The 22835-nt window shown below is 37.4% G+C and overlaps 1 protein-coding gene across 9 annotated transcripts in view; it reads left to right on the plus strand.

Annotated features, from left to right (window-relative positions):
• FMN1 (formin 1) overlaps positions 1-22835 on the plus strand; it is a 437062-nt gene that overhangs the window by 231280 nt on the left and 182947 nt on the right. For 8 of the 9 annotated variants that reach the window (XM_081050121.1, XM_081050127.1, XM_081050126.1 and 5 more), the window contains one exon: positions 8180-8267. The exons of the other annotated variant lie outside the window; for it this stretch is intronic. In XM_081050121.1, coding sequence (XP_080906247.1) covers positions 8180-8267 — 88 coding nt within the window. The remainder of the gene's footprint in view (positions 1-8179; positions 8268-22835) is intronic. 9 annotated transcript variants of the gene reach the window in all.

The raw sequence follows: 22835 nt of genomic DNA on the forward strand, positions 1-22835 counted from the left end.
CTGGGCTTGTGGATCAGTCCAAAGGCAGACGGATACAATAGGCAACATTTGCAGATTTCTTCGATTCTAAGGGTTAAATAATTCCAGAATCCACTTCAACCAGAGTGTGTATTGGATAAGCAAACGTTTACAAGTACTCATACTCTCCCATAAATATATTCTGAAGCATCTTCCTTGAATAACCTGGAATGGGCACTCTTTTCCACCAACCCACGTGGAAGGAAGTCGTATTGGGAGTTTCAAGGTATGATTCTGCCTACTGACTCCACATGTACATGGAAAACCATTCATTTCAAATGCATATCATGAAGCTATGGACTAATAATGTCAGGAATCCTTCCAATATTCAACAATCCAATATGGTGGATTGGCCTCAAGGTATTTGACAGTGTGAAAGCCCCTACTGCTGTCTAGTCTCAATGCCTGAAAGAACCTTCACCATTGTGTCCGTGTAGGATGAAAAGAGCCCTTTACATATGGATAACCAAAATATTAGTTACAGTGTCATTTGGGGTTTAGGGTCTGCAGAGCTTCTCTCTCAACTCTCCTTTGTGGAGAGGTTTTCTGAAGATGAGGCCTGGACTTTTGTTTCAGGAAAAAGGCACTGAATATAATGCTTCGGGGAATGCTTTCAGGTTACCCCAGGAAAACTGTGCCGAAACAGCCATCTCATTCAAACTCTGGCATTTTGGGGGATCACCTACCTAAGAACAGTTAGAAACTCTTTATGTTAACTGATCCCTGTAAATAACTGCCTTGTATCAGACTTATATGTTTCCTTTTAACTAGTCTCTGAGCTCCCATTGAATGAGGATGAGCTCCCATTGAATGAGCTCCAATTGAATTTATATTCATATATATTCATATACATGTATTTATATGTATTATTATTATGAATCTTTACATCCCTCACAATATACTAACATAGGGGTTTGCATTTTGTGAATGCTGTTAAATTGAACAGACCGCTTTTTAACATTGATGTGAAGATGAGTCAGGGCAGGCCAAGAACTACAAGACTGGTCTCCTGACTTTTCTTTTACTAACTTGTCACCAGAAGCTGATGCCAGTCACTTTTTCATAGCCAGCCAAGGGGCCATGACAGCTCAGCATGCTAATGCTAAAAACTAGAGGGAAGGACCATTGTATTTATGGCTGTAGTTCTTAGTTTTATTTGTATTTTCGCTTAGATTGTTATATTGCTAGGAACCTCTGATTTGGGCCAGACAACTTTAAAAAAACTTTTAAAAGAGCACAGGATAATAACCAGAATGCTTTAAAAATGGGTTGGCACTGAGTAATTACGTTTTTGAATTAATAAATAGTTTGATATAACTTTTGTATTTAAAGTCCCATGGTTATTTTTTAATGTACTAGTTAAATTTCCTACTATAAAAAGGCAGACTTTGAAATATCTGACAATCTCAGGCAACTTAGAATTCTCAAAAATTTCCAAATAATCATGATGAACAGTCCACACTGTTCAGAAATGCGAATATGGAAGGTGTAGGTAATTGAGTTTGATTTCGTTCAAGCTCAGAATATATTAGAATAGCTAGTGGATTGGGGAGGACAATACTTAATACTAGTTTATCCTGTCATATGTTCTTTCTCTTCAGAAAGGAATTTTTGATGTTTGCTTTATCTGTCTACAAGTTGGCTCACCAAGAATTCATATAATGCAATAAAAGAAAAATAAGGGGAATTTTCAGTTAATAGAGGGTTCTACATAAATTGGATCTGTTTATTTGAAACCTCACCATAATTCTGAAAAATTATTTTAAAAACAGTGTAATAATTCTTGGTTGATAACTTACTTAAGCATCTTCTTAAAAACTATTTTGTCGTGCTCTAAATCTTTGTTCCCCCTTTTTCTTTGTCTCATTTGTACTCTCCATCAGCTTTGTTCACTCTTGTCTTTTTCCCTCCTTAATATTTTCTTCCTAGTTATTCTTTCACGAAGGTAAATGTCTCAGATATTAGATATCTATCTGGTGTAAGGACTTGTGAGATTTGATCACAAATATCAAAAAGGAGTATCGGGTTAGCAGAACAAAGTGTTCTATTTCTGTTCCCTTTCTTTATTGCCCCAGCAGTGAGGTGATTACTTACTGTACAGGACTTTTGAGCATGAAATATTGTTGTGGCTCAGGAAATCCACAGAGGGCCACTAAAGGAATCAATCTTTACAATATTGTAGTGCTCCCTGCCCCCAATTCACTATTGTCCACTTGGATTGGCTCATGTGCAGAAGAGTACAATACCTCATGCTTAGTAGGGCTGCAGTACAAGTTTGCTCTTTTTCCTCTTCTTCCTTTGGAAAATTCCCCTTATTCAGAGCAATCTCTGTGTGTATATCTTTTTTCTTGCTATTCAGCTATGTCCTAATTTAAATTTCTTTGCACTGTACTAGCCTAATAGATACAGTAATTGGAAAACATAGCAAAAAAGGGTATGAGGACAATTCACAAGAACATGTCACCAACAACCAAATGATTAACCTTACTATTAAATCATTAAAAATTCAGAGTAGTGAAAAACCATTTTTACCTTTCATGGCCAAAATTTTTGAAATTGATAATACCCACAGTAGGTGAAGAAAGAGGAAAATGGTTGCTCTCAAATATTTGGCAGGAGTATAAAATGATAGCATCTATTGGAAAATATTTGGCAATTTTAATCAAAATGTAAAATGGATTTCTGTAAATCTACCCAATAGAAATACAAACTCAGGCTACTAAGTATGTATCTGCATGGTTGTTCATTACAGCATTGTTAATAATTGACAAAATTTGGAAAATTTCTAAATATCCATCAATAGAGGAATACTTAAATCATGTGTCATACTTAGAAGTAGCTCTGCCTATACTGACGTGGAAGATATCAGTAATGTATTTATGAAAGAAATGGTGCAGAGTGGGAAAAAGCTGCAGAACAAAATGTATTGCTTGCCATTTTTATAAAGATAAAACCCAATGCCCATATGGGCAAGCACACACGTTTAGATCTGGAAGGAGACAAACTCCCATTACTAGTGATGGTAGCTGGTCAGTGGAATGAGGGGATGAGAGAATGTGTCACCTTTTACTTTTTTGCATTCTGTATAGTTTATGTTTTTTTATTGCAATAAGGATTTATTGCTTTCATCATTAAAAATAAATTTACAAAAAGAGAATAGAAAAAAAATAACAGCTATTTCTGTGAACTGTCAACTCTCCAGGACTTTATGCATCTTCAATCCTGAGCTCAGTACCTGGCAAATGGGAGTCATTTGACAAATGTATGTTCAATGAAGGAACCCTTACTTAATTCCAGTCTGTGCTCCCATGACCAGCTTGGCCAAGACTTGGACAGAAGCTCACAAAATATGACCAGAGAGCCTACAGCACACCTCTCTTCCTTTTTTTCCCCTTTCCGTTCTCAGATTTTCTTTGTCTTCCTTCTCCCTGCCTCCGACACTTTCTCATCACATCTTGTTCAGCCCCGTCTCTAACCAAGTTCAGAAAGATTGAATATATGCTGAAGTCTTGGCCCAGACTTTTTTGCTGACTGAACCTCTTGTGATCTGTTTATTAGTGTAATGTGTTGTTTTCCCCTAAGTGTTTCCTTTTAATAATTTTGCATGTTGGACTTAAGAAGGATATTTTAAAATACATATTTATTCTACCCTTTATTTTTTAACCCTCGCTTTACTTTTATTTTTTCCTTGTAATTTGTTTGACATTGTCCTCCACTTCCTAACTTCAAAACATTACAAGATACAGTATTCAAAACAGTATGGTACTGGTATAAATACACGCTTATAGACCAACAAACAGAATATAAACCTACACGTACATGGTCAAATGATCTTCAGCATGGGTGCCGAGACTATAGAATGTTCCAGAAAGGATAGTCTTTTCAACAAATGGTGTTGGGAAAGCTGCATATCCATATGCAAAAGAATGAAATTGGACACTTCTCTTATAGCATAAAGAGGAATCAACTCAAAATGGATTATAGACTTAAATATAAGATCTGAAATGATAATATTCCTAGATGAAAACATAGAGAGAAAACTTCATAACATGGGTGTTGGCAGTTATTTCCTGGATATGACACCAAGGCTCAGGCAACAAAAGCAAAAATAGACAAGTGGGACTACATCAAATTAAAAAGCTTTGGCACAGCAAAGGAAATAATCAACAGAGTGAAAAAGACAACCTGGGAAATGGGAGAAAATATTTGCAAACCATATATCTGATAAGGTGTTAATATCCCCAAATATGTAAGGAACTCCCACAATTCATTAAAAACAAACAAAAAAACCCAATTTATAAATGTGCAAAGGACTTGAAGAGACATTTCTCCAAAGAAGACATACAAATGACTAACAGGTGCATGACTATAGGCTCAACATCATTAGTTATCAGGGAAATGCAAATCAAAACCACAATGAGGTATCACTTCATACCTTTTAGGTGGCTATTATCAAAAGAAAAAGAGAGAAAAACAAAAAATAAGTGTTAGTAAAGATGTGGAGAAATTGGAACCCTTGTGCATTGTTGGTGCAAATGTAAAATGGTGCAACTATTATGAAAAACAGTATGGAGGTTCCTCAAAAAATTAAAAATAGAATTACTACATTATCCAGCAACTCCACTTCTGGGTATTTATCCAAAAGAATTGAAAACAGGATCTCCAAGGGATACTTGCACTCGCATATTCATTGCAGCATTATTCACAATAGCCAAGAAGTAGAAATAACCTAAATGTCCATCAACAGATGAATGGATAAAGATGATGTGGTGTGTGTGTGTGTGTGTGTGTGTGTGTGTATATACAGAGAGTGCCAAAAAAAATGTATACACATTTTAAGAAAGAAAAACTGTCTTAAAATTGTAATATTAAATATATACTGATAACAAAAGATGAATACAGGTCATATTTGACTTCTGCAATTACAAGAGGTGCTCAAAGTGTTTGCCATCAGTGTGATTTTAATAGTTTTTTTTTCCTTTCTTAAAATGTGTATATATTTTTTTGACATCATATATATATATATATATATATACATATATATGATGCCAAATATATATACATGATTCCAAAAAATGTATTGTAGCACGTAGCATCCATATTGTAGCATGTATCAGAATTTCCTATTATATATGTAATATTCAGCCTTAGGAAGGAAATTCTGATACATGCTACAATATGGATGAACCTTGAAGACATCATGTTAAGTGAAATCAGCCAGTCACAGAAGAACAGATGCTGCATGATTCCACTTATATGAGGTGTCTAAAGTAGTCAAACTCATAGAAGCAGAAAGCTGCCAGGGATGGGGGCTGGAGGCTGGGAAGGAAGTGGGGAGTAGCTGTTCAATGGCCTCGAGTTTCTGTCGTGCAGGATGAAACAAATTCTAGAGATCTGTTGTGCAGCAATGTGCATATAGTTAACGAAACAGTACTATATATTTAAAATTTTGTTAATAGGCTAGATTTCATGTTATTCTTGCAATCTATAGGAAATAAAAGAAACTAAGTGGGCTTAGGACATATTCGTATATTCAGTGCCCATTGTGTTCCTACCATTTTAGCAGGTTTTGAGAAACCTGGTGTTATTTTACAATTGAAAAAAGACAACATGGAAACTTCAAAGTATATGTTAAAAGTCTAGTGAGAGATAAGAGAATTGGACACAAGTAGGGAAGAGAATACAAATGTTTTGACTTTACCACTGTTTACCCACCCATTTTCGATACAGCATTTGAAAAAACTCGTAAGGTTTTAGCCATGTTAAAGGTAATGCACACTCTCCAAACACCTGCTGTGCTAAATTATTAGACAAAATTGCAAGGATGGCTGACTGTGGTGACATCCTTTCCACAGTTCAGCCGAGTTGAACAATGAAGTGGGGATAGATTTGCTTGTTTTCCCCAATGACAGCCAATCTCTCTCTCTCTCTCTCTCTCTCTCTCTCAATCTCTCTCTCCCTCTCCCCCCCACATCTTCTCCCTCTCTCTCCCGACCTCCCTCAGTTCTCTTGTGGTTCCTGCCTTGCCTTCTTTTAATTCGCTATTAGAAAAACTAGCATTTGATCTTTGTCCTCCCCATAAGTACAATGTGTTAGCCATGGTTTTCAGAATCCTAACTGAAAAGCTTGGTGAATGTTTGAAGAAATGTCTCCTACCCAGTTGTGACTTTGTCATAAATTTGATTCCTGTGCCTCTGCCTATCTCCTTGACATTGATGTGCGTATCATGGCCAAGATATCAGCCACTCTCCTGGACATGTAAGAATAAATCTAGTCCATTTCTAAACCATCTTCTTCTTTTGAATTTGCTTTGCAGTTAGTTCAGGTGATGGTTTTATTTGCCTTTTTGGTTCTTGTCAGCAGTGTTACCAAAGTGATTTGTAGATCGGTAAACTCTACAAACTTCATGAGGACTTGGTCAGCCTCAGTCATCTCTGCACCCCCAGACTCCAGAGCACTGCCGTAGCAGATGCAGAGCTGATATTTACTGAATGAATATTTACATCAGAATTATATGGATTTTCTTAATTCTGTATTGGATTTTAAAAATCATTTCACTTTGAATTTGTGTTCTCTTCTCTCAGAAAAAGCCAGAAATTGCACTTTTAAAGATGATATTTGATTATACATAATCTCTTCCTCCTTTGCTTTTGCTTTCATGTAAAAAATAAATAAAAGTACTACGTACCTTCTTCATTTCTTTGAAAACTCTTGAAATTCTGTATCCCCCAGAATCTTTCTCTAAGGCGAATATTGAAATCATTAAACACATTAGACCGAAAAATCAATTTTCCTTTTCTCTTGAGGAAAGCTTGGTATTTACCATATTTTAGGTCTAATAGTTATATGAAAGTAGCCATTCTGAGCAGAGGAAGGAAATAAAGAAAGACAAAAGGCTGGCAGTAAAGGATTCAGGATCAATTGATAGATAGGTAATTAGACAGTTTGCACAATTAGGCAATCTTGGTTAACCCATGTTATCTCTTACTTTTAACCAGCAAACAACTCAGCTAGTGGGGTACCAATGTTCATGTAGATGGTTGGTTACTGTTTAACCTTGTCTTCACTATAGTTTGGTAAGTTTATAAACCTACATAAGAGGGGAAGTGTAACTGTTTATTTTGGTGTGTATTTTACACGGAAAAGTGCATTTAAAAACATAAGATTTGGTGATGTTTTAAGTGCATGTCATGTTATTTTTGTAACCATGCTACATGAGAGAAAAGATAACTTTTTTTTCCCTTAGTGACCACTTTGTGATATGTTATTAGGAACTGATTTACCAACTAGGTTTAGAGAAACACAAAAGTATGAAGAGCTCACCGTGGAATAATCATAGAGATTGAAATAATTAACAGTGAGGTATTTGAAGTTTATAAAAAAAAAAATTGCGGAAGTTTTGCTATACATATGTAATATCATAAAAGAATGATTTTAAACAGTTTAAAAATTAAAGCTTTATGTATAAAGAATTGTATTGCTTATATTAATAATAGCACAAATATGAAACAACCTTACTCTCCAAAATGGAAAATTTATTTAAATAGTCTGTGTCAGGAGCTATATTAAGTGCTTTATATACGTTGTCATTTAATTTTTAGAATAAATGTACAAGCTAAATACAGTTAGCCTTAGAGGTTAACTGTATAATTAACTGTAATTCCTAGAGGTTAAGTCACATTTCCAAGGCCATATCACTGACAAAACCGCTGAGTCAAAATCACATTGATTCCCCCCCATAAACCACTCAGCAGATGACGCAGCCTAAAAGAATGGAGGCTATGAAGTGACTTAAAAGGTCGCAACACGGAAATATGCTAATGATAAGCAAAAATGTGGGATATAAAACTACACATATGTAGCAATTGCAACTTAGTTCACATGTGTTTGAATAAAAAGATCAGAGTAAAATATTATAAAGAGTTTAGTGTTTGTATCAGACTGGTGGAATTTGGAGTGGTGGTTTTCCTTTATTTTCTAAAATATCTATAGTTGTACATAAGCTACTCTCAAATTAAAAAGTTGTTAAAATAGAGTGACTGTAGCATCAGTTTAGTTCATCAATCAGAGCATCTAAAATAAAAGTCTTAATGCTTTTGATATGCTTCTGAAAGATTGTGTGGTCGTTTGAGCTTGTGTTAATTTTATTTTTAAATTCCAGATCATCAAATTATTGGATGGAAAACGATCTCAAACTGTGGGAATCTTGATATCTAGTTTGCATTTAGAAATGAAGGATATCCAGCAAGGTAAGTCTTCTCCATCACTATTTTTTCCAACTTTTAATTTTTTTCAGTATTTTATTGTGAAAGACTTCAAACATATTAGCATGCTACAGGGAATCCCATGTGCCCACTACCCAGCTACAAAGCCATCAGTTCACTCTTACTGTATGGGAAGCACTCTTTCTCCACCAACTAGGTTATTGTGAAGAGAAAGTTGGTCATAATTCATCTGTTAAAAATGTTAATACATCACTAAAAGATAAGGACACGTTTTCAAGCATAACTCCAGTGCCATTATCATATATTTAAAAATATTTATAGTCATTTCTCAATATCGTCAAATATGTAGTACTAATTTCCCTGATTGTCTGTATACTCACTAATTCATCCTTTTGTTTACAGTTAGTTTGATTAAGGATCCAAACAAATTTCATGCATTGCCTTTGATGTGTCTCTCAGGTTTCTTTTAATCTAGAGGTTTCTACCATCCATCTTTTTCTTTCCTTTACAATTAATGTTTTGAAGAAACCAGGTCACTTGTCCTGTGGGGTTTCCCACAATATTTTGCTGATTATACTGCCATGGTTTTATTTATTATGTTCTCTGTTCCTGTGGTTCCTATAAACTGTTAGTTTGATCTAGAGATTTAATCTGAGTAGGGGGAAGACTGCTTCATAGATACTATTGTATATTCTATCAAGAAGTACAGAATATCAGATTGTCCCTTTATGGTGTTCGTGGACACTGTGATCTTTGCCTAGACTCATTATTTTATTAGAAGTTTTCAAAATAGTAATATACAAATTCCATTATTTCTTCATTCATCGGGATACTTCTATAGAGAAATACTTTTCTTGTTCATCTAGTTGGTTATGTCATTGTTTCTTAATCCCTTCTTTTTTGCAAGTGATGCTATTTCAGCTTGGTTGTCTTTGGCTCAGTTTGAAATAAGATGTTTAAAGAGAAGAAATTTTACTCATGTATATTTTTCGTACTCTCTGGAAAAATAGACCAAGCACCATCTTATCTTTTGAAATCTGTCCTCCAAATAATCAATGAAATGTAAATCTTTATTTTGATATGTGACTGATAATATTTTCTGAGTGGTAATACACTTTCTTGTAGATGGTTTCAATAGAATTTAGCATGGGTTTACCTGTGGAGACACTGTCAAACCACACTGCCCTTCAGGTTTCAGTCTGTGTTGCCTCAAATTTGTTTTACTTTGGTACCCAGCAGAAGACTCCAAAGGACCTGAACTGAAAGATATTTAGTATTTTCACACACTAGTCTTCTGCTCAAATGAGCTTTGTTAGGACTTAAAATTTTGCTTCATTGGAGACATTAAAAAGTCCACATAAAAGTAAAAATATCCTGAATTAGATGATGTTCACAGAATATTCAAGTATGCTGTCTTGTTTTAAATATTTAAGCTTAATAGTAGAACTAAATATGTAAGTGTGAATATTAAACCTCCAAAAATATTGCCGTCGTTGATTTGAATTAGGGGCAGAGGTTGGCTAAAAAGGTCAACCATCAAAATTAGAAAGGGGATTCTTCAGTAACTTCAGGTGTTAGGTCTTCTAGAAGAATTGAGTTTTAGGTCAATTCGAACCAGGAAACTGTGATGCTGGGACAAAGGAAAAATGAAAAAGTAAAACAAAACAAAAATACATCAGCAGAGATGTATAGTCCTTTGTCAAGGAGACTAACATTGTTGATTCAGTCATTGAAATGAGAAAGCACTTCTTCCTCTTCAGGGGTAGAGTCTTGTCCTAAACAACCGTACTCTCCGTAAGCCTGGTGAAAATCAAGTATGCTTGGTTTCATCACTATGATGTGTAGCACAGCGGATATGAGTCTTCACAATGGCAACAGCACCTTAGACTTGGTTCAGTTCTTCTTAGGCATGTCCTGCTGTAGTGCAGTAGGTTGCCATGGGGATAAGAGTCATTCCAACCATGTGATATTCCAGTTACCAACTCAAGGCCATAAACCTCCTTCCCAAGGCATTCCAGCCTTTTGGACTGAATGTTCATTGAGAGTTCAATAAGAGACCATTTCCAGCATTCTACTCTGGGCAAGAACATGCTTACATGAAGCAGAAGTGAACTTACATTTCAGCACTGGAAATGTCAATTGTAGCATTACAGGTTTCCAGGACTTGTGGGCGCCATTTTTGTTTTCTCCTGCTTCAAGCACCCCGCTAACCTACCACAGAGTTGGCTCCTAAGTTCTAAAAAATCATCCCCATTCCATGTCTTCATTTAGTAATGCATTCCAGATGAATATGGCAATATAACCTGAGCTTAATTTTTCTTTAGAATCATTTGACTGACACTGGCATCTGAAGGTCACTTAGGAGCCGGGCTGTGTCAGTTACATTTCAGTCTGAGTCCATGTCTGGTCGTGAATGGAATGCACTTGGCCTTGTGTTGTCATCCTGATGAAAGGACTCCCTGTACTAACGTTGGCCTAAAACGTTTGTTTTAATGTGAGGTGTGTGTGGGGGGGAGTGGGGGGCGCTGCAGTGAGATTTGATTGGGGCAGGCCAGCTGGCAGCCAGGCAAGGTCACATGGCACGTCAATCCTGGTGAAATGACCACAGTTCAGAGACTATTCTTCAGCCTTCTGGTCATATATTCCTCTTCCTCACTGCACAAAGACAGACCCACTGACTTGCAGTTTTCAAACTCACAAAGAGCTGATGTATGGACCATAAAGCCAGTGTGTTCACTTACAGAATTTTCCTTTGTCATGACAAAAGTATTTATTATTTCTGTTCATCGTTACCTTCATATCACCTGTCTCTATTTGTCATTATATATTTGGTTATGCCATTTTCCCCTGTGCTGATATTACAGCTTGGTCACCTAGATAATCGTTTGGGGTATTTCAGTCCGCAGTTACCTCCCACAGATGGATAATCCAGTTTTTACTGGTTTAGCTTTTAAAAGACAACCTTGTTTTCCTCATTTGTAAGGTGGGCACTTCTCCATTGTCCACTGGACACTGCCTACAGTGTGTATTCAAGAAGTGGAATTTGGGGGCTCTGTACCTCACGGTCTTATGTGTGCAAGTAGAGCCAGTGTTTGTTCTTTATGTCAGATTGCATTTCTTTGCTAAGAACGTCTCTGATAATTAAGCATTGTTTACAACTAATTGGGCTAATGTGTCATATAAAAGTAATTCAATAAATTTTCTTTAGCATTTAATTTAATTAAAAATAGACTAGATGGAATTTGAATGTCATGTATTCCATTCCAATGCATTTGGACAAAACCAACTTCCTTCTTTCCCTCCTTCCCTATTTCCCTCCCTCCCTCTTTCCCTCTCTTCCCTGCCTTTCTCCCTACCTTCTTTCCTCTCTCAATAAATGTTTTGAAAGCTAGCTCTGTATAAGGCCGCCTGATAACCACAACACATAAGAAGCAACATATTCTCAAGAGTTCACAGGAATGTCGAAGAGATGTAAAAAGCAGCCCAAAATTACAGTACACTTGCCTGTGAAATAACAAAGCTGTATCTTAAGTCCTGTAAAACTAAAGATGAGTCTTAGAAGATGAAATGGTGGTCATCACACAGAGAAGAAACTTTTCCAGTTGAAAGAAGGTATGTGAAAAGGAGGTAGAGCTCGAGTGTGTAGGTTACATGTACACGTGTTGTTTCAGGGCACAGGGCTAAAGAAAGGAAGCAGCATCCAGCCCAGGAAGGGCCCTGAATATCATCACATGAAATTCGGACATTATCCCATGATGCTCAGAGAGATACCATCTAAGAGGGGCAGCACTGTGATTTGCTTTTCAGTGCAGAAATATCTCTCAGGCTGTGGGAAACTGGCCTTCAAGGCGCCCTGTGCTCTGGCTGCACCCCACATCTCCTACTTCACTTGGCTGTGCTTGTGTCCCCTCTCACTGCACTCCACCCTCAGTGGCCCTCTTCCATTCCTTACAAAGGCCATGTTCATTTCTTCTTCTGAGTCTCTGAAGTGCTGTGTGCACGTCGTCAGTGAACAACACTGCACATTCCCTCTGTGCCAAATGATTTTCCACCTCACTCTTTATAGCTGGCTCCTTTCCTTTGCTAGGTTTCAGCTTAAATGTCACCTCAAAGAGGCCTTCCCAGATTTCCCCTCCCTAATTTAAATCACCCTAACTCTCTTATATTCTACACAGCACTTACTATTTTATTTGTTCGCCTACTGTTTTCATTTGTGTTAATCTCCAGAATATAAGCTCCACGAGGGAGGTTGATCCCTAGCACCTTGTACTGTGCCCTGCACCTGAGTGATGGCTATCAAATGTCTGTTGAATGAATAAAAAAAAAAAAAAAAAAAAAAAAAGGTACTGAAGGTGGATATATCTGTTAGAAAGGGATTGTGATTGTTGATATAAATGACGAAAACCAGAACTAAGGCTGTATCTGTAAAAATGTAGAGGAGGAGACCATATACAAGGGATATTTGGAAATAGAATTGCTCCATTTAGCCACATCAGATGCAAATGATGTTGGAGAAGAAGTCTTGTATGTACCTTGGGTTTCTGGCTTCACGAGAATGTGTGTCATGATGCCAGAAACATAAACTGGAAATAGAGAAGGAAAAGCATGGGTAGAAGCAGAAAGATTAGTTCTGTTTGGGGTGATTTGAGTCAGAGATGACTGGACGCATTTTAGCTCAAGTGTTCAGTGTGTTCAATGAGCATCTGAAAAGTCTGGCCTGATGCTAAATAGATAGGGCTAGGTTAGAGATATAACATCTCCCAAAAGGTAGCCATCCTCCTGTGTTTCGTGTGAGAAAGACAAATCCCTATACTGACTGAAGTTTAAAGCACTACATGGCTAAGGAGAGGACCTTGGTCATGAAGGAAGAATGGTTTCAGGAGACTGACTCTAATACCCACAGCACTTGGATTTGGTTCAAGGGAGACTCTGAAGAAGTGATTTACTTCTTGCTCATTTTCCATCTGCTAAACTGGATGACTTGTATTTAAAAGCATTTTGGCTTCCTTGGACCCAGTTTCTGCCTACAGGATTGCAAATTAGTGTTTTCATTCCATGCTAGTGATTTCCTCTTATTCTTTTCCCAGAGGAGATGGAAAATTGCTGTTGACTATTCTTGACATAAACCTCTGTATGCATTGCAATAGACGAGGTGCCAGAAACCTCCTGGCATTCATTTGGAATTTCCCGTACATGCAGAATTCATATTTATAATATTTAATCTCACATCAAAATAAAACACTTTAGTTTAGTTCCTACTAGTCCAGAATCTCAGTTTGAGAGTTCATCAGCCCCAAAATTATCTTTCTATTTAGGAATCTCATACCAAAATGTGAGAGGATGTTGGAGAGTTATATGCCCAGTCTGAAACCCAGATCTGAGAATGGACTTTGCTCACTTTTGCCTAATAATTTCTAGAAATATCTGTCAAGGTTTTTGCTAGTTGTCTAAAACATAATGAATTTGACCAGGTATCTAAAGTTTACCACTAATTGTCTAGGACTTTCCTGAGGAACATTCTAATTCTAACCTAGAAGACCCTATACTCAAAGGCACTTGGTCTCCAAATTTTTTATTGTGTACCTGTATCAGTAAAAAGTTTTGAGCATGCTTCTCAAGGTATGTTTTCTAAAACATGTACTTCATGTAAATGTGTGACAGAACTAACATTCACATTATAAAACAGAAATATTAAAGTGAGATTAATAATAATTTTTAATGTTTTCTTACTTTGATGGCTTTGGGTTCTCATTAGCTAATCTCTCAAGACTAAATATATAAATAGGTGAGGGTCATTACAACAATAGTGGATTTAAACCCACATTTCAAACAGTCCCTTGATGAGTTCTATTATAATTTATGGAAGTCAACATCTTGGCAAATCTGATGTGACTGTCCTTGCTTTTAACTCATTCCATGACTGATGAAGAACTTGTCTAGCAATCAAAGTGTCTGCTCCATCATTTTCTTATTGTTGACAGATTATCTTCAATCTGGGGTTTCTCTGCAGAAATCTTTTGAAGCCAACTTATTTATTTTGTTGAGTTTAGTTTAGTGAAAACAGACTTTAGAATCAGAAAACTTCATTTAATTCCCCCTCACCCGCCAAATCATAATATGTTGAAAGTGAAAGAACAAGTAAGGATGCCATGTATGGAGGAGTTTACCCACCAAAGTTGACATGTGGTCATGACCTGCTCATGTACGTACTGAAGGTACCAGGGTCAATCAACTTATTAAATATTGGCAGATCTCATTTTTTTTTAAATTAATTTTATTGGGGTGACAATTGTTAGTAAATTTACATAGATTTCAGGTGTACAATTCTGTATTACATCGTCTATAAATCCCATTGTGTGTTCACCACCCAGAGTCAGTTCTCCTTCCATCACCATATATTTGATCCCCTTTACCCTCATCACCCACCCCCCACCCCCTTACCCTCTGGTAACCACTAAATTATTGTCTGTGTCTATGAGTTTTTGTTTCTCATTTGTTTGTCTTGTTCTTTTTGGTTTATATACCACATATCAGTGAAATCATAGGGTTCTCTGCTTTTTCTGTCTGACTTATTTCACTTAGCATTATACTCTCAAGATCCATCCATGTTGTCACAAATGCTCCTATATCATCTTTCCTTAACGCCGAATAGTATTCCATTGTGTATATGTACCACAACTTCTTTATCCATTCATCTATCGAAGGACATTTTGGTTGTTTCCATGTCTTGGCCACCGTAAACAAAGCTGCAATGAACATTGGCATACACGTGTCTCTATAGAGAAATGCTTTTATATTTTTTGGGTAGATACCCAGGAGAGCGATTGCTGGGTCATATGGTAATTCTATTCATAATTTCTTGAGGAACCTCCACACTGCCTTCCATAGCGGCTGCACCAGTCTGCATTCCCACCAACAGTGTATGGGCAGATCTCATTTTTTTAAAAAAAATCTTTAGATGAATATAAACCGTCGTTCTAATACTGCCCTTTCCTTTCCCACCTGTCTTGTCTTCCCACTGAATCTAAAACACCTGAGCAGGTGGGCTCCCACCCACCTCTTTCTAGACCACTGTACATTCCTTCCCTCAGAGTTGAGTCCAAAAAGCAGAGGGTAGCCTTTCTTTGTACTTTACCTTCAGGCACTGGCTGAGACCATCCAATCTGCCTGGAATGTAATTTTGGCTTAAAAGAACCAGAACTAATGAAAGAACAGAAGCAGCTTAATCCAAACTCTTTCTCATTCCACTGCCCTACGGAGCATAGAGGGATGAAGGAGGGGAAGTCGTGTGAATTCTGTGCTGTATCCCTTCTTTGAGGTTTGAACCATGGACAATTTTAATTGCACCTATAAAATGGCACCTTGGGCACCTCCAGGCATGTAGCACATGCCTGGACTTAGGTGGGAATTAGGATTTTTAGTTTATAAGATTGAGTGATTTTGAGCTTTCGGAATTGATTAGATAAGTGTCCCTTTTGGGGTTTTCATTTTTCATCCACTTCCCAGCCAGCTCCTGTTCACAGGTCCTTATGCTTGCCTCCTATCCTCATCAAAGTACGAATTAAGGACTGTATTAACTAACATGACACACTAGCAGGTATTCAGCAATGTAAATGAGATTGTAAAATATATTCCCTTGATAGTGCTTGTTCTTTATGTGTCCGGGGGCACCTTTTGCTTGTGTTTCTTCATTCTTCGTGCTTTTGCTTCCCTTTTTTGTTCTGGCATGCAGTGTCAAATCGCAATTATTCATATCTTTTCAAGAAAATTAGACTTTATATACTTGTAGATTTTATTTTCTTTTAATATTGGTGTTTTCTTTTCAGATAATTATTTTTCAAGCTCCTGATTTCTTTGTTTTAGAAATTATTTTGCTGCGATTTCAACTACAATACTGTTTTGAATAACTGCAAATAGTTAAGAAAGATTGAAATTTGAGCATTTATTCCACAGATTAAGACAGCATGTTAGAATTTAATTATTAGCGATAACTATTTAAATGGTGAAATTCTTGTTGTGTATACTACAAAACATTTTTTTTTTTAGCAAGAGCTGCATATGGTGCCCACTGGGAGACTATAGATTAATGTAAAAAGCCTGTGATGCCATTGGGAGACCAAGGCTTCTGTACAGACTGTTGTGGTAGCTGGTTAACTGATTTGTTTGTGTGTATTTTTTGAAGTGGTGAGGATTGTAGGTAAAGTGATTATTTATAGTCTAATACTTTTAAAGGGATCAAAGAAAAACAATCATAGTCCAGTAAATTTGATTATGGAACTGAGCTTTAGAAATGAAGCTGTGTGACTTTGTGCCCTCGTTTTGTCACCTTTAAAGCTAGGGACAGCAGTCACACCCTCCTCATATGATTAAATGTAAAATACTTAGGGTGATGCCTAAAACACCAGAAGCTTCCAATAAATGTTGGCTATTAATTTATTAAGTGTGAATCCTTAGTAAGGTCTACCTACTGTCCCTCTGGTGTAGTAGACAGAGATTCCTTTCAACTGATTCATGTCCTTAGCATTTCATGTGGATACTCGCATAGAGCAAGGCTTTGCGCGGCCCTGTGTCTGCACAGGCATGCCCAGTGCCGACTGGAGGTAATAGTAATCGGTGAGGCAGCTTATAGGAGAGTCATGACCACTGTGAACAGACTCAGTTCACGAGCTCTCAGTGGGGCGGGTTCTGTGCAGCTCCTGCCCTGTCTCATCCTCTGCGTTCCTCCCTTCTTTGCAACTCTTGCCCAGTTTTAACTTGGTCTTCCCTCTCAGTGATGGCCTTGTTGTTGGGAAGTGAAACTTCACATAAGTCTTCTGGCCTTGCTCTCAGATTCTACCACTGCCTCCTTCCATGACCCTACATCCTTGCCTTTTCCTTTGTAGAGATTAAGGATATTGGTTTTTGGAAGTTTTTCTTGGGGGAGAGGGGTAGGTTACCTGAGAGTTTTAAAAACCCAGGGCTTCCTATGCTATTTTCCCCATTCTGTTCTCTTTTCCTTACAAATTTAGTATCAAGCCCTAAAAATATCAGTAATTTGGGCAAAACTGCTAAGTCATCACATTTGCTATTTGAAAGTTAACATTGTTAACAAAGTCATTTCCATCAATAGAGTCAAATAAGCTTAATAATCTTTGCTTTCTTGGGCTGAGAATAGATCTAGTCCGTTTGCAAGTGATTATTAAAATCCCAGTTTGTATAAGATATTGTGTCGACTACTTAAGGACATACCAAGAAGCATAAAGTAGGCTACAAAGAGGTTATTTTTAAAACCAACATTAGCCAAAGCTGGTAAACTAACCCAACCTTATCTGTCTGTGACATCTTCCACACTTTGGATGACAAGATTTTCTTTGGCTAATCTAACAGACTAAGGAGTGTGCTTTCCTACCTCAGTCTCCCACGTGTTTCTTGCCCAAGGGTGCTTCTTTAGTCAAAAAGAACCGCTCCCTTAAATAACTGCTTGTTTTTTACTAATTAGAAGCCTTTCAAACAGCAAACACCATCATTCTTTGTTTATTTGGACACAGTACACTTGGGGGGAAAGTGTTCAGGGTTAAAAATGGCTGCAAGGCTGAGAGAATTCCTCCATGTTCTTTCTCTTTACCCTGGTCTTGTGCAAAGCTGTCTCCAAACCGGAGAGGGAATTTGCCTATTGTGTGAGACCCTGACTCTGGGCATGTGCCTGAAGCAGGCACATAGTTTTTATGTGCGCCTGTTAGTTTGAATTTGTGATACTGATCTGCTTTTTGTCCCTGCTGACGGTTATTATATCTTAATGGGCGAAACACTACTCTAATGATCCTTGTGTATATAATTCTTGGAGTACAGAGCAGGCACCAGAGGACCACATAAAAATGTTTGCCTCAATTTCCCTGCAAAAAAGGAGCCCAGAAACCAGACTTGACCAAGTAACAGATTTTTAAAGGTAAAGGAACCCAATAAAATTACCAGCTTTTCACAGCGTGTGTCTACTTCCTTTCGGCATATTGTGAGGTGTAGGTGAAATATTCTAACTGAATTGACAGTGTGAGTGGGGATAACTAAGGAGAGAGGGAGATAAAAGTAAAAACCACCAGCAATGATTGATATTGCAGTAGCAATGAGTTGTTGGGGTCTCAACTTTGTGGATTTGACACTTCACCTTTCTGACACCGTCTGCAGGAGTGTTGGTATAATGAGCCCTCTACAGATGGGAACAAAAGCGAGAATTACTTGGAATTACTGTATCAGGACTTTGAGGCATGCTATAGAATTGTGCAGGCTGGTATTTGCTTATTCAACTTGTAAGATAAAAGGTGTGAGCATGTGAGAGAGAGGCAGACAGAGCCACAGGGACAGAGTGTGTTTTTAAAGTATAAAATGGAGGGTGCTACCTGATCCTAGATAACTCCAAAATTATTTTAATCAGCGCTTGATTTCTTTCTACATTGTAATCATCGCTTAACTAATTAAATGGGCTTGTGTCTTGCCTCTAAGTTTGATTGTAAATGCCTTCAAGGGTCAATTCTCTAATACACTGTCCCAGCGTTTGGGAAACAGAATGATCAGGTATTTGATTCTGGCCCTATGTAGGAACGTAACTGTTTTTGTTGATTAGGAGGCAGAATTATGTCCATGCAAAACAGCTTTTTTAGGAGTTCTAGGAGTTAAGCTTTTTTTTTTAATTTTTATTTTACCTTTTAGCCCTTTGGCCAAAAACCTAACCTCCTTTGGCCACTCTGGAGGATAGAAATAACAGAAATAATTTAATTTCCTTGAATTCCTGGGATCAACCAGATGATCTCTTCATAGTGCTTCTCCCACCTCTGTATTTTATCTTACTTTTATTTTTAAGATCCGTACATGGAAGAGGAGAAGCCTCAGTGGAATACATGGTGCTGGCCCTAAATTAACCTATCAGTTCCTCCTTCGCCAGTCATTTGCTCTCTCCCATTCCTTCCCACGTCCTGAGGGGAAGATCAGATGGCATGTCCAGCTCTTAAACACCTCTGCCTATTTCTGTGGTGGGTCCACAGCTCTTCCCCCAAAACTAGGCATAAAGTCTCCGAGTGGTCGACACTGCAGTTTCCTCAATCCCAGAGCTCTGCATGTGCTCTAATGTCTTTCTCCTCTATCCTATTCTTTCTGTCCACGGTACTCAGGTTTTTGCTGCCTCTTGCCCACTGGCATAAGTCCGAAACCAGTCATTCCAGATTTTGACATGTCATGTGTAATCTAGCTATCCAATTTACTCCCCACTCATAACTGCTCATTGACCCCCGCCCCCCAAGGTGTATCAGGGGCATGGCAGGCTCTTCATCATGGCATTCAGAATCCCACGAGATCTTGCTCCAAACTATGTTTGGAGCCTTATCTCTTTAGTCCCCTTCATTTATACTCTTTTCAACCCAAATTTGAACTACCTGCTATTGCCTGCACATTGCATCAGCTTGTCTGCATCTGCCTCTTCCACTTGGAATGCCTCCCATCCTTCCAGTTGATGCTCACTGGTACTAGTTGTAAATTTACAGATTGTGTTTGCTTGGAATGAATTTGGCTTACTTCATGGTGATTAATAAATGGGGGTTTCAGGTGTCTGCTGAAGCAGTGTAACAGTTGAATTTTTACTGGTAACCTCTTTTTCCTAAGGCAATACTGCTATTTAAAAAAAGGTTGGGAAGGTTAAGAATGAGGGGAAAGATACTTTCCTGAAAAATGAGAAATTCACTTGTTACACTTAATTATTTTTTGGTATGGAATATTCAGGCAAGCAGTGCATCTTATTGGGTAGGGGCATTATTACGCAACTCTAGTGACTAAGCTTTGATTTTTCAATAGGGACAAACGGGGATGGGCAAAACTTAATTCAGCTATACATCCATACTATTTCATCTGTCAAAAATTCTATCCCTTTTAACGTCACTATGTTTTGTTTTGGTTTGTTTTTAAGACTCCATGCTTTCTTAATCAAGAAACTTTGCCTGATACCAAACAGAAGGACTCACTCTGGGATTCCTGTAGCATCTATTCCATCCACAAATGATTTTTAAAAATTCCTATTACACCCCAGATACTATGCTGAGAGCTGGGGATATCAAGGTATATAGAACGATCCCTGATAACAGGTCCTTCACAATCCAATGGGAGAGGAAAACTGTTAGGCAACATACCTTAACACAAGATCTTAAAGTAGACTCTTCTTACGTATGTAAAATATGAGTAGAGTGCCGTGGAAAAGGAAAAGAGTGAGGACTTAATGATTCCAAGGTTAACGTGCTCCTTCCAGGGCAGGAAACCTTTCACCTGAGCCTTGGAGGATGAGGTGTGGAAGGGAAGAAGCCGTAGCATGTTCAGGAATGGGGAGCTGCCCAATCTGGCTGGAGCACGGGGTGCATGAGAGAAATGGACGTGATAGGGTATGAGGAAGTGTAGCTCAGGGCCAGGAAGGGAATGGACTTACAAATCAGGCCAAGGGGTTTGCGCTTTATCCATATTTAAAGGAAAGACGTCTGAGGTGTTTTAAACATCAAAGTAAAATTTTGAGACCCAGCTTTTAAAAATATAACTGATGGTATGATGAAGTGTGGATTGGTGGGAAAGATGGAAATTAGAGATAAAAATTCGCTAACTTTCTGAATGGACACATAGGTATCTTGTATTTCCCTTAAGACATTTGGTACTTTTTTTTTTTTTTTGTAATTAGAGTTATTTGTGCATATACCTTTCCTATTGATAATGCTTCCTAAAGTTGGGCCTGAAGTGGGGTTTTGAAAGACTGAAGGGGTTTAATAACAACTATTCCTATCTGAAACTTTCAAGAATTCTGTAAAGTTTCATTTATAGCATAAAATGCTCAGTAGTTTAAGTCTTTTTTAATTATGTCCAGATGTCAGAGGAGATAGGCATTAACAAGCTTTAAAACACATTAGCAATCTGTATATTTAAAATCATAATAGCCATAGTTCATAGGTACCATTTTGAGTTTATACCATGCTCCGTGCACTATGCCAAGCATACACATTATCCCCCTTAATATTTCCAGTAAGTGGTCTTAAACCCTTTTTATGGATATGCTGAGGCTCAGACAATTTAACTTACCAGGGTCACATAGTAAGTATGTTTAGATCCCTCCATGATAGTCATCTTGGTCTTTTTCTGTACCTTGAGCTTGTTCCTTCATTAGAAAAAGAAACTTCCTTTTGCAGTTACCACTCCTTGGAATGCTCTTCCCCCAGATATTCCCAGAACTGACCTCTTTAGCTCTTAGCTTAACAGTCACCTCCGCAAAGGAGTCTTCATCAATCATTCTATCTCATGTTGCTCATTTCTCTACTTTCGTCATAGTACATCATTATCTGAAAACTATTTACTAGTTTTTTTTTGTCTGTCCTATAAGCTAGAGTATAAATTCATGAGATCAAATGCTTTGAATATCCTATACACTTTTGATGTATATAATCACAGCATTTTAGAACAGTTTCTAGAACGTAATACACATTCAATAAATATTTTTCCAAAGGATGGTTGAATGAATGAACCAAGCATGGGTCTCCAGGCACATGCTTGTTCTTCTGTCCCATCCTCCTTAGATGTTTTCTTTCTGCTACCTAGTACACTGGAGGGGCGTTGGCTGACCATATAACCCTTCAAACTGTGGGTCTGGGACCCAGACTGGTTAATATTTAAAAACTAATTATTTACTCACTAGGAAAAGAAGCCCACAGATCATTCTCTTTCTCATTAGTTAAGATTACTTGATTATATCTAAACTTTTAGTTCATGCATAGTACCTAGGATGTATGATTGGAAGTGAACATTTCTGATAAATTATTTAGGATTTCACCTTTTATTACTGCATTCTTGTTGGCTGATTTTTTGTAAGAGAATATAGGAATTTACATAAAATAGACCTTGTTCTGGGCTAGTTTCTGTTTTTTAAAAGCAACAGCCGTGTTAAAATGCCCAGTCTATCTAATAAATTAGTGAATTCTTATTATCTCCATGTACAAAATAACAGTCCTGGAAGGGCAAATTCTTTCATTCTTTCCTCAAACTACATTTTTCTTTTGTGGTTTCGTATTGGCTTTTCCAGTAGTGTAATTTTTCTTTGTCTTGGTGGAATCTGAGATGACTAGCTTTGCCAGTAGAATATTAACCTCTTCTTTTCTCACTGCCCCACCTATCTAAGAATAGCTTGCTGATTAACTCCTAAGTTAGAGAAGGTGGCCTGTAAAGGAATTTTAAGTACATTTCTCGGTGTTCTGTGAAGTTACATGATCATAGCTGAGTTAATTAACTTTATTAAAGTTGTATAAAGGCATTCATATGATTCTAAACTACAGAAGAGGCAAAACAATTTGAAAGCAACCTTCCCTTTACCTTGATCCCTACTTTCTCTGAAAACTATGGTGTAATGCCAAGGAACAGAATAATGGTTGACGAGCAAAATTTTAAGGCATTCTAAATATCACTGGTTGGTTTAATAAAATTAATTAGCCTGCCACAGAGAAAATTTACTAGCGTGCTGGTTAATTTCACAATGTAAAGTCAGAGAAGGGAGGTGGGGTTGAGGGAACAAACTTTATTAGTTTTGAATAATTATTTAAAGATGTG

This window comes from Rhinolophus hipposideros, assembly GCF_964194185.1.
Source record: "Rhinolophus hipposideros genome assembly, chromosome: 5".
NCBI classification, from domain to species: domain Eukaryota; kingdom Metazoa; phylum Chordata; class Mammalia; order Chiroptera; family Rhinolophidae; genus Rhinolophus; species Rhinolophus hipposideros.